Below are 18,637 nucleotides of genomic sequence, written 5' to 3'. Positions count from 1 at the left end.
ATGTGTCAGTGAAAAGAGCATTTTTGAGGTCAAACACTCATGTTGAATGAAAAGTCCTTTTTCAGTCTCCATTGATACATTTCATACCAAAAGCATTTAGCAAACCTCTGCTTTGCATAATGTTGCTGGAACAGTAGTAGTATACACATTTTATGTGGTGCAGTTGTAGCCTAGTGGTTAAGGTACTGGACTAGTAATCGAACGGTCGCTGGTTCAAGCCCCACCACTGCCAGGTTGCCACTGCTGGGCTCTTGAGCAAGCCCCTTAAACCTCAATTGCTTAGATAATTTACTGTCACATTACTGTAAGTTGCTTTGGATAAAAGTATCTGCTAAATGCCCAAAATGTAAATGTTATGGGTGTTGCTGAAACACTTGAATTAAGAGAGGCTTCACCTTTTTGAAAGTTTTCTGTAGGTACTCTATTCCACTAATTCATAGGACCTCTATATCATCCAAAAACTTCAAAAGCCTGTTCAAAAGAAGCATAAATCAGGCATTAATTTTGAAAAAAATGCGTAGCAGAATGTATGAGATGTACGAGCTGATTAAAGCCAGTGATAATCACATATGAAGATAGATGTACAATTAAAATGCTTGTTAGTCAGACCTGTGGGGCATTGTAATCAGGTGTATTCGTCTTTTTTGCTTATAATTAAAAGTAAAAAAGCTTATTGCGCTGAGGTAAAAATAAGTGAGCAGCTTGGAGTAAAAAGAAAGTAGGTAAAGTCTGCATCATGCATGGGACTCTCAAAAAGTGTGGCTGAATAAACTATAAAGTGCACAATTTTTTTTCCTGTTTAATACAATGTGACATCAAAGGAGCAGTTCTCTTTAGTTGTGTTTTTTATTTATTTATTAAAGGTTTGGAATGGCACAATCAATTTTTCTAATAAAAAATAGCTCTGTGTGACTGTTGACCACATTCTGAGTAAGAAAATATATTTTAAACATTGCTTTTGGTCAAATTACCAATGTAATAATAACTTATAAATATTAGATGGTGTTACAAGTGTGGGCCACTAACATTTAAACTTTTTCTAAGCCATGTTTGTGTAAGTGATTCAATATTTTAAAATGTTACTTATTTTTGTGGCTGTGGACTGTTTGAGCTCAGCAGTAAATTGTGTTGCTGTGAAACTTTCAGAAGCCATTCTGTGGAGCCAATTTTACACCAGTAAAAGATAATTATATTAATATATAGATGGCAGGTTTGCATTACACTCTGTATTGGTATAAATGGATAACATTTTCTCACCCTTAATACAAAATTGACATAAAAAATAAGATCCTTTTATCAACTGAGCCTGCTTTCTGCAAGCAAGGTATACACAACCGTATAGACTTGATGGTATGTTTTAAGATAGCTGTCACATCTGTTCACATCATCAAATATGTCAGTTCATTATGTGTAAGTAAATAATCCAGTCCAATATCAGCCTGATATGGAACTGTTTTGCCATGTCTACACTGTCGTGTTTTCATAGTTGTAACCTGCAGTTCATTATTTGTTTGTCAAGTTTATCAGGTTTGTAAGGAATTTTTTTAACTTCTATCTGTTTATTAACTTCATTTGTGAACATGAAACTTGAGGATTGATTATTTCTACTGGTCTTATTAACTTATGTGTTGGCTTTTGATCTCACATTTTATTACCAAGATCACAAAGTGCCAAAACGAAGTGCTCTGTATACATACTTATAAATCTCTATTTTGTAATGTTATGTTAATGTTACCTCCTGATTTCTTGGGTGATTCTACAGAAAAGATTGAAATTGAAAAGAAATGTTTAAACGTGTTCTTTGTTTCTTTTGAAATAACTTAAACTCTGTTGCTGGTCTTTTTGTAAAGACTGTAACCATGTTTCCACTTAATCTCAATTAAGGAACTGAAGTGACTATTAAAATATTTACTGGGAAAAGTGTTTCATTTTTTTCCAAGAAAATAATTTTCATATTTATACATTTAAAATTTATATTCTATTGTACTCACAATAATTTCCTATTTTTATAAAAAAAAAAACAGCAGTGAGCTGGACCCAGAAAGACGCAGGTGCAGACAGACGGACAGGACAAACAGAGGGAGAGGACAGATGGACAGGACAGAAAGGTTAATTTACCTAATTTCTTGTCCAACATCATAAATGTCCAAAAATCAGCCATACCAACATCCTTTTAACTGTTTTACACAGCACCTACATTACATTCTAACACCTATGAAAAAAAGCCTATAAGCTATGGTGCAGACGAGATCAGGGATCACTAGTTACTCAGGTAAATGAGGACAGGACAGACAGCCTGGGCAGACAGAAGGACAGGACAGACTGATAAACAGACAGATGGACAGACTGATTAACAGATGGGCAGGACAGACAGGACTGACAGTAGGACAGGACTGACAGTAGGCTAGACAGACCGACAAGACAGAATGACAGGACAGACTGACAGTACAGAGACAGATGGAGAGACGGAAAGGACAGACATACAGATAGGACAGACTGACAGCCAGAGAGACAGGACAGATGGACAGACAGACAAATAAGACAGACAGAAAGAGACAGGACAGACAGACAGGAGAGACAGAAAGAGGGACAGTACAGACAAACAGGACAGACGGACAAACAGAGGGACATGACAGATGGACAAAAATAGGGACAGGACAGAAGGACAAAGACAGGACATACGGACAGACAGAAAGATGGACAAGACAGACAAAAAATACAGCACTAAAAGGACAGACAGAAGGACAAGACAGATGGACAGACAGAAAGACTGGACATACAGACAGACACAAAGAGGGACAGGACAGACTGACAGGACAAACAGAAAGAGGGACAGGACAGACGGACAGAAAGACAAGACTTACTGACAGAAAGAAGGATGGACAGATGAACAGACAGACAAATAGAACAGACAGAGGGACAGGACAAAATGACAAAACAGATGGACAGACAGACAAAAGTACAAGACAGAAGGACAGGACAGAAGACAGAAAAAGGGACCGAACAGATGGACAGGACAGACAGACAAATGGACAGACAGAAGGACAGGACAGACAGGCGAACAGAAAAAAGGACAGACAGGACAGATGGACAAAGAGGAACAGAACAGACAGACAGAAGGACAGGACAGACAAATTGACAACTGGAAAACAGAAAACAACAGGATGGACAGAAAGAGGGACATGCCTGATGGACAGACGAACAGACAAAAGGACAGACAGGAGACATGGAGGGACAGGACAGACGAACAAATAGGACAGAAAAACAGATTGACGGACAGACAGGTAGGACAGACTGACGGACAGATTAGTAGGACAGACAGAGGAGGACAGAAAGCGAGACAGACAAAAGGATAGGACAAATGGACAGACAGACAGAGAAGAACAGGAAAGACAGACAAAGGGACAAAACAAATGTACAGACAGAAGGACAGGACAGACTGATGAACAGGACAGACAGACAAATAGACAGACAGAAGGACAAGACAGATAGACAGGACAGACAGACAAGGACAGACTTTTTTTGCACAGGTGTTTAGAATGTAATGTTGGTGCTGTGTAAAACAGTTGAATGTCAGTCGACATGGCTGATTTGTGTACATTTATGATGTAGGACGTTAAAATTAAATTAGTAAACTCAACAGACCGTACAGGTCAGACAGAGAAAAGGACAGACAGAAAGAGGGACAGGACAGATGTACAGACAAGCACAGGACAGACGACAGACATATAGGACAGACAGACAAATGGTCAGAGGACAGGACAGACAGAAGGACAGAACAAAGATGTAACAGAGAGACAGAAAGAGGGACAGGAACGATAAACAAATAGACAGGGGGACAGGACAGACAGACATTTTTTGCAAAGGTGCTTATAATGTAATGTTGGTGTTGTGTAAAACAGTTGAAAAGATGTTATTCGACATGGCTGATTTTTGTACATTTATGATGTAGGACATAAAAATTAAACTAGTAAACTAACTTGTCTATCTGTCTGTCTAGACAGACAGACAAAAAGAAGTACAGGATAGACTGACAGACAGACAAAAGGTTGAATATGTAATGTTGGTGTGTAAAACAGTTGAAAACACGTTAGTCGACATGACTGATTTTTGGACATTTGTAATGAAGAAGGTAAAAATTTAGTAAACGAACTAAATATGTCCTTTTTGTTTATCTCTGTCTATCTGTCGTCTATTGTCTGTCTGTCCTTTCTGTTAGTCTATCGTCTGTCCATCCATCTTTTCCGTCTGTCTGTTCTGTTCGTCTATCTGGTGGTTACTGGAGTTTTTTTCCTTTTTAAGAATTAAAGGGCAGCAGTGGCACCGACAGGTGGCGCAATAACGTTCTGAATCATGAGGGGTTTTACAAGTAACTAATCCTTTTATAAATAACTAAAGGAAATCGAGTACAATAAAAACTTTATTATTGTTTACACAAACTTTCTTACCTGTTACCTGTGTGATAGACAGCAGGGAAATGAGAAGCAGCTTTTTAATATATGCAACGACCTTATAAACTGTAACAAATGATTTTCCTTATATACAAAAAAGAAAAGAACAATGTAAAAAGAGCCCACACAGTGTATTTACTGTCATCTTTATTGTGCCTGAAAGAGTAATATCTCTGCTCTTCAACTCTTTTATTTCAGGTAGCTTCTCATGACAGACCAATAGAGACAGACAATGTGAAACAATGTTCATGAAACAGACCATTTTACCGAAGTTGCATTCTTAATAACACACTTTGCCCAAAAAAATTTAAATGAGAAAATGTTTATTTTTAATGCACACCAATTAAATCAGCATTACTGCACTACTAACAGCATTACTATTTACTGCTTGTAAATAGAAACAACTGCATGTGATTTGATGCATTTTTGTTGTTCGTCTTCTGGCCTTTCAGCAGTTACAGTTTCTGACCACAGGACGCTGGATATTTTGGATGACGGAACACAAACAAATCAGTGACAACGAGATATTTAAAACAGTAATACTGCTATGGCTGACACTCCTATCACCGACACACAACTTGCAATCCAAACAGTCAACTCAAGAATTATAGGCACCATAGAAAAATGGGTTTGTGTTGTTCAATAGCTCAGTCTTAACCCTATTTAAGATGTAACCTTTAATCAAACAAAATTTATTTGATTAGAATAAATACATATGGCCAAAAGTATGTGGATACTTAACTATGAGCTTGTTGAAAATCCAATTCCAAAAACAACTGTAATGTTGGCAAAGAGAGGGTGCACGATTTTATCAGGTTATATTTACTTCAATCATTTTAGTGTTAGATTATGCTTTTCCATGTCCTTTTTAACCATACTTCCCAAGGGTGCAAGCTCTGGGCATGGCTGAAGAAAAGACTAAACATTATCCCAAAAGGCTTGGGAGTTATCAAGGTGTTTTAACCAGTAACTGATGAATAATTATTCAATTACACAACAGGGCACCACGTGTATGAAAAACTCATGTTCATGGAGAAAAAGCCTGCTATTGAATTGCAAGATGGTAATGACGACAAAATGTATCAGCTCAGAATCACAAACCCATGGTTCATATTGTATGTGCACTGATTCAACACAGGAAATACAATCGTGAAAGCGATTAACACCTGGAGTTGCTGTTGTCGCTTTTGTGGTATTTCAGACAGCTTAACATTTTAGAACAACATTAGTTCAGAAATGAGAGTGACCAAAGATAAAAATGCATTAAATCATGTTCTTACACTTACTGGATTTGGAGTAAAGATGCCAATTTTGACAAATTCTTTGAACCATACATAGTTTTGTTTCAGAACAATTCCAGGTTTTGTAATGTAGTACAGGAACATTAACACATTCAGACCAAAACTAGTTTGGTACTGAATGTATATTTTAAATAAAGATTGTAGCTAGCACTCCTATGTTAATCCAGATGCAACCAATATTTTAAAGCTCTCTCAATAAAATTATTTAACACTGCAAAGTCAGTAGAGGCCTACCCTCACATTTAAAATTCAGAATTCGACAACACTGTTGGGTAGGGTGTGGAATTTCTTCAGATTGGAAAAACATTTAAATATTTTCTTTAATTAAACAATGCCTTCTTTGTCAGTTAATGGTTCATAATTAACTTCCCTTGGTTGGAAAGCGTACAGCCAGCAGAAAAAATAAGGTGATTTTTAAGAACCAGAAGGTTTTAGAGTACAGTTTGCCAAACTGTACCATCACAAGGGGTACAATTTGTTGTGAAAAGCAGCAACTCTCTAAGCAGCACTTAAAATACACCTAAACTTGATATATACTCCAAGTCTCTGATCACTGGTTGACTCCCATATTCACTTCATAAGCTCTGTCTTAAACCTAGTGCACACTTTACGACTTTAAGTCAGAATCAATGTAAATGTACATGCTACATGACCCAAGCACTATCAGTCTTCAGTACAAAGCTGATCTCTGGGTTTGAACACCACAAAAGCTTTCAATGGATTATCTAAAGCAGCTAAACATAACATTTTGTTGTCTCTAAATAATACACACAACATTGACAGGATTGTAGAAATGAGTGCCAAATCTTTAAAATCATTTACAATTTACAGCCTGCTCTGTCTGTAATTATTGGCACTGTTGGTAAAAATAGATGAAAAGGGTCATGAAAAACATGTCCAATTACCTTACACACTGAAACAAAAGAATTCCAGCCTTTAAACCACAACCATGTGTCTCAATTACTGGCACACCATCTCATCGCTAAGATTCTACGCTACATGACTGGTCTCAGGTCATTTTTCTTAAAAATATAACAAGCACGCGCTGAGGTTAGTCTGCTGAATCTGGCTTAAAATCACATAGTGTGCACTAGGCATTATTGTTTGTTTCAAACAACTAGTACACAGAACAATGTTAACATAAAGTGCACTTGATGAATCTGACGTTCCATTATCAACACTTTAAATAAACACAGAAAAACAGGTTAGTGTATTTAACCAATCTTGAACAGGTAGTAGAGCTTCAAATAACAATTCTGCCTAAACTTAAACAGACGACAATGTGCACTTTGTTCATTAAAAATAAAACTGTTGAGGTGTACTGTTCTGCGTCATCAGTTCAGTCAAAACAAGACCGCTCATGGTGACGCCTCAAAATCCTGTAAGGTTTAAGGACAATGATACAATAAGACCACAAAAAAGTCCTCATGTGCAAATATCAATCACTCCTTTCCTAGACTGTCCCGGACACCAAACCCTCAACACAAGGTGCCTCGACTACCTCTGTCAGACCTGCCGCAGTAGGATGATCTCAGAGACCCATATTCTGTAAACATCTCTCACGGGGGCCCTTCAGCCCTGTAGTTCACTTTTGTGATTAAGTCCTGATGTGCACCAAATCTTTCGGGCTACCTGATGCGGCCATTGCTTTTGACCAACCCGAGTTCAGACTTGGGATCCGGGGACATGGAACTCCAGTTAGTCTTGGTGCACAACGTTACGGTGGGGCAGAGGGACGTCTGAGTGGAACAGACGCCTCCGGTTACCCAAAAAGCACCCGCTAAACTGTCTACCCAGGCATCCAGAGCCTTGCCCACCAGTGAGGTCCCCTTCTTGGCCTCTTTCAGGGCTGGCTCCATAGGGGGCAGCTTCAGAACATGGGAAAGCTGCTGGAAGCCCTGCTCCATATACACATTCCCTGGAGGACCTGCATGCAGCCAACCATGCTCCTCTGTAAAGACAAGAAAAAGGACCAGAAATACGGGTTATTATTGTACAGACATAATTATACAGATATAAATAGGGGTTATTATTGTACATATTGAGATCTTAGGACAGATTATAGAGACCAGGGTATTATAAAAGAGTAGTAAATGTAAGTAAGCAAATGCGTTTAATAAAATGATTATTTGCTTTTAATAACCAATTAAATGGTTATGGAGTGCCCAGGTGGCGCCGCAAGATAATCCACTAGCACACCAGTGTCAAGACTCTGAGCTCCCGGATTCAAATCTCAGCTCTTCTACCAGTCAGCTGGGCGCCCTCTAGCAGGCACAATTGGCTAATGCCTGTAGCAGAGAAAATTGGACCCCAGTTTGGGAAAAACCGGACTAAGGGGTGGGGTTAAGGACCAGACTAAGGGGGATGTAAGGACCTCAAATGCCCCGAGCCCCTGTACAGAAATTGGAGGAGCGCAGTGATTGGGGCATGGCTCTCCATATGTGAAACCAACCTCATAAACAAATCCACCAAAGTATGGGAGAATAAGAAGGGATTGGTGGACTGCGCACACATTGGAGGAAGTGTGTGTCAGCCAAATATACACCATCCTTGGACACCGTCTGGGTCCCTAGCAGCACACTAGCTACGGTAAATTGAGATAAAAAGGGGGTAAAATGCATAAAAAGTTAAACTATACTTTAAAACGAGTTCTAACCTTTGCGAAAAGGTTCCTTTGCTTTAAAAGCCAGAGGCATAACCAGGAAGCGAGCCTCTGCCACACGATGCCAGAGCCTCAGTACCCGGACAGTCCAGACTCCCGGCCTGAGAGGACGCTGCAGCGGCGGCTTGTACTGGGTAAACTCCGCCTCTACATCGACGCTGATGTCGTAAGATGCTGCTACCACCTGTGCTGGGTCAATCCACACTATAGTGGCTGTGAGATTGGGTCCACGAGCCCATTTCTGCACTGCCACAGGCTCATCCAAAGGGCCCATTACACTGCCGAAATTCCTGAAGATTCTTTCCTTAGGGTCCCAATCTGTTCCAACCTGACCAGAAAAAAAAACAGGATTATTACAATATTGTATTTAAATAATAACTGTATAAATGTATAATAAATGTATGTAGGACACTAGCAGCATAAGTGATCTTTACTATTTCTGAACATTAACTCCTGAATGTGCACTGGAAATGCAACACTAGCACAAATTTTATTCATCCCTATAAAACATCATTTTTTTCTGCAGCCTGGTAGTTAAAATTTCTGCTCCTACCTCTAGGTTCTTCAGTCTTTCAAACTCATGCAGGTTGCTCTCCAGCTGCAGTGTGGCTTGAGGAACAATCCACACCTCTAATATGTCTTTCTTTCCAGATGCAATGCTTTGAACTTCTTGTCGCACAAGGTAGCCCTGGAAACGGTCGTCATAAAAATAGAGGTGCACTGATACAGGAAAGTCAATGGGCACAAACCTGTGGGAAAGGGGAGAATTTTTAAAGCAGGACTGAGTCATTTTGAGGATCTGAAAATACCAAAAATATTGTAACACAAATATCATAGGACGTCAATATTTGACAAAACACCTTTTGCTGGAATGTTTTATTCTGGCTGCGATTGTACCTACATAATCTCAGTCAGTATTACGGAGACCTGATACATCTGGGAGTCTTACCTGCAGGCCTCGTGCACGTTCTCCTGACTACGAAGACCTAGTCTGAAGAAGGACGTGTAGGCAGTGAGGGCCACATCGCTGAGCATCCCCACACCATCCTCCTGCTCAAAAACGCTTTCCCAATAGGCCTTAAGTGCTGGCGTGCCTGGCGGGTGGTGACCGTATAGGTGAGTATCAAGAATATCTATGGCCTCCTGGTTCACGGTGGATTCAAATTTGCGGGCGAAAAATGTGGGCCGTGTCAGCTGCTGTTAGGGGAACAGGAAAAATGGATTGTGAGCAAAACGTAACACTAGCAAATCTATCCCTAGATACCTAATCTACATTCACAGGATTTAGCTGATGCTCTTGTCAGAAGCACTATCTTAGTAAACATTTTCTTCCTTTTACTCATCTTTACCAAGGGTGCTAATAATTTTGGAGGTGACTGTATATGGAGAAAAAGCGCACTGACCTGAATTCGGATCAGATCAGCAGGTTTGAAGTCATTGGGAGAGCAGCCGCACCAGTCCACTATGTGCTTGTACTGACACTTGCAGCCGAGCTTTCGGTTCCAGTTAGTAACACGCAGGTTGTTGTCTACTAGCGTGTCACACATGTGGCTGTTTCCCAACACCGTGTGAAAAAAAGACTGCAAGACAAATATTCTATAGTTACTAAACAACTCATCACACCCCCTCCATGACCTGCTAGTCAGGCAGTGGAGCACTTTTAATAACAGACTCATTCAATTCCGCTGTAACAGGGAATGGTACAGGAGATCGTTTGTACCAATGTCGATCACACTGCATAACACCTTTTTACTGTGGCAGGACATCACTGAATTATATATCTTTATTCTATTTATTCACCTACTCTGACAGTGTTATACATTGCATTGTAGTGTACTGCACATCTGTTAATGCGTACTGCAACAGACACTTTCATAATAGTTTATTTTATTATATTACATATCATGTCTCACTACCCTCGTTAGGCCAGAGAATGCAGATACACAGCAGCTCATTATCAACAAAAGGTTTCACTTCTGCAGATGGTCAAACCACTGAATGTAATCCATCTCACTGGATTTGAAGTTCTTCACTAAGAATTTGGACCTACACATTTCTACTTTAAAACAAAACAATAACATGCAGTAAGAATAGCTGATAAAAGGTAAGCACCTCAGCAGGAAGCAGGGCATAGGTGTAGAACTGCTTCAGTCCCATCACAAGCTCGTTCTTGGAGTTGACTACGTACTCCACAAAACGCCGTGTGAGCGAGAACCAGTCAGACCCTCCCGACACGTCTAGACCCTCGGGGATGGTGCGCTCACCCAGCCGCCACATGTGATTATCGCACTCGTGAAAAAGCCGGTCCAACCCCTGCTTCTTAATGAACCTAATCAGAACCAGACAGGGTGATAAAGATAAATGGAATTATATTCAACATCATTTTTGATTAATGCATTCATTTAAAGGAATACTCTTTCATTATCTCCAGCCACTCATCATACACTATATGGACAAAAGTATTGAGACATCTTCACATTACACCTACAGGAGCTTTTGAGACATCCCTTTCTAAATCCATAAACACTAATATCCAGTTATAACAGTTTCTACTTTTCCACCGAAATGCATTTGTTAGGTAAGACACTGACGCTGGACGAGAGGATCCGGCTTGCAATCTCAGTTCTACTTTATCTCAAAGGTGTTTAATGAGGTTGAGTAGAGGGCTCTGGTGGACCAGTCAAGTTCTTAAACACCAAACGTACCCAGCCATGTCTTAATAGACTGTGCTTTGTGCACTGGGGCACAACCATGCTGGAACAGAAAAAGACCATCCCTAAACTATTCCCACAAAGTTGGAGGCATACTGTCCACAATTTTTGAGTATGCTGAAGCATTAAGACTTCCGATTACTTGAACTAAGGGGCCTAAACCGACCAGATCTCAGGGGTAGTGGGCCACCTGAGTGACCCTGACAGACAAAAGTAGAGTTAAAAAAAAAACAAATATAGTAAACGATTGTAAAATTTCATACCTTGCATTCTCTCTTCCATGTGATTTCAAGAAATTTTTGTCATGATTCAATGAGAGAAAAGCCACCAGCTCATCGTTGGTCCTGGTTCCGGGCAAAAAAAAAAGCAAAGAGCAAGAGATTAAATAAAACCAGCTAACATGAGAATGTATGTATGGCTTTCTATATAGAATTATCTACAGCTGACATTTGTAAAGCAGTGGTCACTGACTTTACGTGTCAGAGCAGGCACGCTAATCTGTGGCTGTCCTTGTGTATCTTGGCAGGGAACTTGGAAATGACTACATTGGGAATACGCTTCTGACTTAAAATAGCCTTTTCTCACAAAGAGTGTGTAATAGTGGTAACAGCAATGCCTGAGTTCTGGGGGTTCAAATCTCTGGCTGGACTCACAAATACACAAGGCATGGTGTTACGGAAGCTTAGCCATTGTGAGAATACATACAAGCGCACCCTTAGAGCCAGTCCCAAACAGATCAAATAGGAGGGTCGCCGTGATGCAAGTTCATGCATTTGTCATTTAAGTCTAACCTGGTGGGGAAGTCAGTAGCGCTGAGGTTGATGAAAAAATCCCACTTCCAGTCAAGCATGGAGAGCAGATCCTGCATACTGAGCAAGTACGCCTTTAGTAGACTGGCACCTCCCCAGATGGTGACCATGCGCCAAGGTGTGGCCCTCACATTGGAGTACTGCTCAGCCATGAGCAGAACTTCCCGATGCATGTAGTTGGAGCGCTGCAGGAAATGACACGTTGAGGTCAGATATGTTTGCACACTGCACACAGCATAGCTGACTTCTGTATTAGCTCTTCTGCTTTTTAGGAAAGACAATTCACACCAGCAGTACTCAATAATGCTGCTCAATAATGTGTTCTGCTAGATTTTCTACACTACTATTTTCCGTAAGTCTACACATTGGACCATAACACATTATTTACACATTATTAACCATTATGTCCAAGCTGTGGTAGATTAAGATTTGTTGTTATGTGGCAAGAATTATTTTTGACATATTTACAATGCACTCAAACATCCAACCGAATGATAAAAAAGGCAAAAGACAATATACAATAGCCGATATACCAATATATGTAAAGGAGCGAAATATATTATGTGGAGTCGGCAACTCCGTCCCTCATCCCTCGGCGCACATCAGTTTCAGTCGGACTGTTACTCACATACACACACACACATGTATAAACATACATAAATACACGAAAATACTATTATTTAACCCACAGCCTCAGTACACGGTGGAACATTCTTTTCCCCCGATTTCAGTAAGTGAAAGCTCTCTTGAGAAATCTTCACCCATTCTTCTTGTATATGAGCTACACCTATAATTTGGGTGCACTTTCGTGAGTACACAATTGCTGATTGTAGCCCATATGTTGCTTTGTACATGTTGTACATGTTGTGTCTGTCCCTGCCTTTACCCCAGCCATCAATCAGTCTTTTACTGTACACCTCCAACAAGTGCTAACAGGGTATGTGAGCTCGAGAAAGAGGCCATTAAGTCTAGACAGCATTTAGAAACCCTCAGATACGCTGCTGCACCTGATTCACTAATACCAGTACCAAATAACATCTGGTCATTAAAGGACCCTTCCAGTTTGTAGACTGGATAAGGGGAAGGGGGAGGGGGTAAAAAGCTGTACAAAGCAACAGATGAGCTTCTGTGAGTTACTGCAATGAAGTGCAATTGGAACTTAAGGGAACTGAAATCATGTACAGGTTAAGAGTTTGTTACTAAATACACTGTTGTAACTAATTAATACGGCCACTTTAGTAACCATCAACACTGGGTATTTGTCGTAATACAATTCAACTTCAAGTTGTTATTGGAATTTGCATTTTAAAAAATTAAGATACTACGAATTTAAAGTAAAAAATAAAACTACTCCAAGTTTTTGATAATTATCAAGCAGTACCAGATCATTTTACATGCTAGATACAGTGTTTAATTAATTACACAGGTCTATCCCTAATTATTACACCTTTAAAACTGAATCAATAATAAAACCAAGGTAACTGAGAACCGACCTTATCCACATGCATGTAGTAAAAATGGTCCTTGTGATAGATGGCTTTAAGAAGTCGTTTCAGCTGCCGCACAGAACGGCCATGAACCATCAGCACAAAAGCCACCCTGACTGGATTCTCCAAACTGGACAAATCGTTGTCTATGATGTCAACCTGTTGGCCAGCACTAGACAGGACTATAACACACAAGAAAAGGTAAAAATTATTATTCATTTTGCCATAAAACTTTCAAGTAATGGAAACAGGGAACTGTACTGAAAATTCCACTGTTGTAAAGAAATGCAGTAACAAAATATTTCCTACCATGCTGTGGGCAGTACTGAGGCAGAGCCTGTGGCATCAGTTCCCCGGCCTGGTGTTTGCACACAACGTTGGCGATCTGTTGCCGGCACTGGCGTGATCCTGCACGGTGCAGTGCCGACAGAGCATCCTTTCCCAAGATCTCACACCTGGGCACAAAGTCACTACTTGGGACCTGAGGGGCACCCTCAACGCTCCCCGGCTCTCCTGGGGCAACTGGTGGGAATTTACCCACTTCCTGCCCCTTTGTGTCTGAAAAGTTACGGCTGCTGGATGGATCATAGTGGGCAACTGTGTCCACACCAGCAGCAGGCCGCCCAACTTGGGTCTTATCCATTAAAGAGGGCTTCCCTCGCCTCTTGGTCCCTTTTTTGGTGGCTCGAGTGACGAGTTGCCGCTCCGTGCCTTGTTTCCTCTGGCCACGGTAGCCACCTGATGGCGCATTCTGTCTCTCCCAGGCCTCTGAGTCTCTCTTAACATCCTGGCTGTTGTGGTCAGGCAGCTTAGACCGCCGGCGTATCAACTGCGGAGAAAAAAAAACAAAAAACTGAAAACAGAATTTTACTTACATTTTTTTTCCTTTATGCCTTTTTTTTACTGCCAAAAGCACCTACAATGCCCAGGCAGGCATCTGACCCAGACATCAGAGCAATGTAAAAAAGGTTGACTGGTCCACCAAGACTGTTTACACTGATCACATGCACAACGTGGTACTTGCACATTGTTTACTAGTCAGTTGGTTAAAACATAAACCCTGTTGTTTTTAAATAGGCTGATGAAAACTCATATCACATCATGCAGCCTTTTTTAAACCCACATCCTTTTATATGATGCCACATAATTTGTATGGACAGAACAATACAACAAGCTGGTGAAGCTTCCCTCACACCAGACAAACAGACTACACCCAAGGAAAAACCAGATCAGAAAAAAACACAGAAAGAGAAACAAAAAATGACTTTGGAAAAACACTTTCTGGTAAAGCCTTCCCATAAAAAGCATACTGATGCAGGCCTAAATAAATGCAGCGAGAGAGGAATAACACAACTATGCCCACCCCCCTTGCTGGGTCACTGCCACATACCATGATTGGTCCAAACACTGTAGAGAACTGTGGGAACACAAGGTGAGACCACATCGCCAAGCTGAGTTTACTGCAGTGGTCATTAAACTAAACCATTCGCCCACAAGACTATATTTATCCTGGCACATGCTGTTGGCGAGACATTCTCGATGTGTCAAGGTATGCATCGAACACCTACTTAAATCTTATAGCAATGCTCAAATTGGCCTGCATGCTGGGTAACAAGTATTATCGCTATTTCTGAAAAATGTTGTGGTTGAAAGCTGTTTTCTTTTAATAATGGGTACAGATAATATTTATAGAGAAGTAGCAGTCAATATAATGCTAAGAAAATGACAAACACTGTCAAACATTCAATCCATTTTAAACATAAACATTTCTTTACATTTTAATGAACCAACAGAAAATGGCAATAAATAATTTGTTCATTTACTCATTTTATTTATATTAACTTATTTATTCTTGTCACGGTCTAAATGGGTCAAGTTTATCCAGGAAACACTTGGTGCAAGGCATGAATACACTGGACAAGGTGCCAGTCTATCGCAGTGCAACAACAAACCAAATCCACAGTGTTCAAACACGTATAGCAATTTGTCCCAAACCCCCACAACAAGATAGCATCTATGGGCCAAAAGGGTGTATTAACAACCTGGCCTGCATGTACCAGGTTGTTGTGCGGCCAAGACTTATTAATGCTAGTATGATTAATCATGAATCCCTGTCTGTTACTTTGGAAATCTGGTATGATCACAAGATAAAACTGAAAGCAATCAGCAGGTGCAGCAGAATATTTTAGAAAACTACATGCCTTATTCTTTTACAAGCTGATGCACCTTGCAGCACGTAGGTAATAAGGGAAGGTCGTAATGACACCATAAAATTGCACTGTAATTCATTCGCTCTGTGTTCTAAGCCTTCAAATGAATGGCCTCTTTCATCACCTTCCCATCATGCTGCTTGTACTTGCTCAGAGAGGTCACACTCAGCCGTAAACTTTACCCATGGTCCACGAGCAATCAGTGAAGATGATAAAAGCTTTGCTTTCTCTTAGGCGGTTTAACTGACAGGGCCATATACTCCAGAGTTCTACCAGTCTGGCTAGACACAAAAGCTGTGAGACTAAAGTACTCACTGCTTTTCATCCTCAACTGACATCTACTGACATTTTCAGAATCTAAGTGCAGTCTTAGGATTTGGTTTTTTAAACTTCTAGTCTATACAGTTAGATAATATATTGTAAAATATTATTTTAGTGAGAATTACAGCCTTTCCTCAACACCTGTCCCACTTCTGTGTCTGGCCGGCATGCATGACCTAAATTCATTTTATTTCGTTGGCCCTTGAATACTTGTTCACTGCGTTAAATAAACAGATAGTAGAATATTTTTTTCTAAATGTGCACTATGAGGAACAAAGTAATGAAAGCACCATATGCAACTATGCCACTGTATACAGATACAGTGAAGCACCAGGATGTTAGTAAAGCTACATACATGTATAGCTACAACACTAAAGTGGTAATTACCCAAAACCTTCATTATTCCAGGAGTTTGGTTGATGCAACTACCTACAAAATCTGAAAATTGGCTACATCAATGGATTTTGCTGTTTCTTACATAAGCTTTATATATTTTGCCAGACTCTGAGAATCTTCATTGTTTCATTCACCAATTAACAGACAATATAAATGAGTCAAAAGCTGATTCCAACTTGCTGTTTTTTTTTCTTAAACGTATTTATTAATACAAATTATTGATATATTGTTTAAAAGTTTAAAGGCTTGCGTTTTAGATAAATCATTTCCCTATAGAGCAGTTTCATAATTAACATAATCAAATGATTTGGCATAATTTAACTGGATGTACACAAGACATGGATGGATGCACAAAGTAGCCAACTGTAACACAACAGTGATACGAATAAAGGTACTTCCTTACTTTCTTATTATTGCATTTTTAATCCAATCAGTATTGTAACCAAGAGGTGATGTTTGTAATAAGACATTAATAACTACAATTAATGTAAAATAAACTGTACACTAAAACTCTGCCCACTGTCTGCATTTATACTAAGTTATTTAAATGAATGCCTGTTTGTTTGCAGTAATTTTTAGTAATTTTACAATTAATAAACACAACATTTGGCTTTTTTTCACATTAGTTAGCCAGTAGAGAAAATGCTCCTGGACTTTCGATGACCAACCAGGGCATGACATACCGTTCCCTGACCTTACTGCCACTGACATGAGTAACAAATAAAGAAGTGCTGATTTTAATGCAGATATTGTGATGTGTTTTTTACAGCATAGTAAATAAGTCCCCTTCTCAAACCTGTTCACCCTGCCTTTAATCACATAGGTTTTTACCCTGATCTTGTTGGCAGGTTTGTGTTATTAACAGTTAGTTACTAGAACAACTCAGTGGAAAAGCAGAAACTTTTACCTGAATGTAATACTGCTAGCAGCAAAGTTCTGATCAGACAAGACAGAGCAGCCACCCCCATCAGCCATTCATTAACTTCATAACGTTACAGTTCAACGTGGCCACTTGCACTCAGATCAGCCTCCACAAGTCTTCAAATATTCTACAATCAACACCAGCTTGAGCAAATCACAGCCTTTAACTCTGTGATTTCAGTCCGTTATTGATCAGCCACATAAGCGCAGAATAACTTAAGTGAGCTGACTGGCCAGTTATTTCTATTTCATTATCCATACACACCATAATAACTTGAAATGAAATATTTGGAACCAGAGCTCAAACCCCGGTATGTCTCTAACTGACATCTGCATACACAAATGTTTGTGTACAGTTAGCTAGCTAGCATACCTCAGCATCTACTATACACATTTTACAAATAGATTCCCTCCTAGCATGCTAACTAAAACCACAACACATTCACTCCACTGTAAGCTTAATATTGAAGGTGCTAAGTTTAGCCCAAAAAGCTAACTGTATGACTGAGTCAGTCGCTAGCTCAGGCACAGCTGCATCGTTTCTCATGTAGCTAACTCACACCGGGTGAAAACAACCCTTACCTCTCCCTCTCCTTCCTCCAGGCTCCTTAAACTCCATACCACCAAGCCTTGAATCAGGAGAATTGTTAAAGCGACAGCAATAGCGAGTTTGTATCGTCGGAGAAGCTTTTGTACTCGGGTACTCGCCACCATTTTCCACCCTTGGTTTACATTACCAAAGAATCGTGCTTGAATGACTCGAGTGAAAGATTCGGTTCGGTGAATCACTCTTTCAATCGAGCAACTCTCTAATCCAAAGCATTCTGAATCAGCTGAGTCGGAGGTGTGAGTGTGAGACCTAAATCCACGTGTTTATTCACTCATTTTCACATTGTGGTCAGGGCTGCGATGAGTCCGGCTCCACCCGAGTATATATAATTTCTTACAACGGTTTACTGTATTATATATAAAGCAGACAATCAAAAGTTTATCGACGACCCTCTGAATTATTGAGTTTAGATGTTTAGCTACATCCATGTAGATGTATAAAATCCAGTTATAGCAAATAAATGTTATGCATCCAAATTTTTGTCAACAGTCTGGGAAAAATTCAGTGATGGGAATAAGCAATAAGCCCTTCTCTCAGGTAGGTGGCACTGTTTAGTTTAATATGAACAAGTGTAAGGCATCATAAGACAACCAAGGAAAACAAACGAATAAATATTCATTTTATTATGGATATGGCTATTTCAGCCACACCCGTTGCTAATAGGCCTAGACAAAAACAAAGACCAACACTACCATACAAATAGTCAAATAAGTCATACTAAAAAAAACCTCTTTGGGGCACTGTCATCTTTAAGTCAT

The 18,637-nt window shown here is 39.9% G+C and overlaps 1 protein-coding gene across 1 annotated transcript; it reads right to left on the bottom strand.

The window, feature by feature from the left end:
* Positions 1 to 4,581: 4,581 nt before the first annotated feature.
* Positions 4,582 to 17,983, bottom strand: xylt2 (xylosyltransferase II). The gene is made up of 11 exons (XM_062985027.1): positions 17,852 to 17,983; positions 13,731 to 14,250; positions 13,428 to 13,603; positions 11,917 to 12,119; positions 11,389 to 11,469; positions 10,527 to 10,743; positions 9,818 to 9,994; positions 9,364 to 9,611; positions 8,968 to 9,163; positions 8,409 to 8,742; positions 4,582 to 7,703 (listed from the first exon to the last, which is right to left on the bottom strand). Exons 1-11 carry the CDS (start codon positions 17,981 to 17,983, stop codon positions 7,381 to 7,383), a joined length of 2,607 nt encoding a protein of 868 aa, XP_062841097.1. The 3' UTR covers positions 4,582 to 7,380.
* Between the last annotated feature and the right edge of the window lie 654 nt (positions 17,984 to 18,637).

The sequence above is a fragment of the Trichomycterus rosablanca genome, chromosome 22, assembly GCF_030014385.1.
Source record: "Trichomycterus rosablanca isolate fTriRos1 chromosome 22, fTriRos1.hap1, whole genome shotgun sequence".
NCBI classification, from domain to species: Eukaryota; Metazoa; Chordata; class Actinopteri; order Siluriformes; family Trichomycteridae; genus Trichomycterus; species Trichomycterus rosablanca.
Note: the sequence above shows the minus strand (reverse complement) of the source record. Positions and strands in the feature narration are given on the sequence as shown.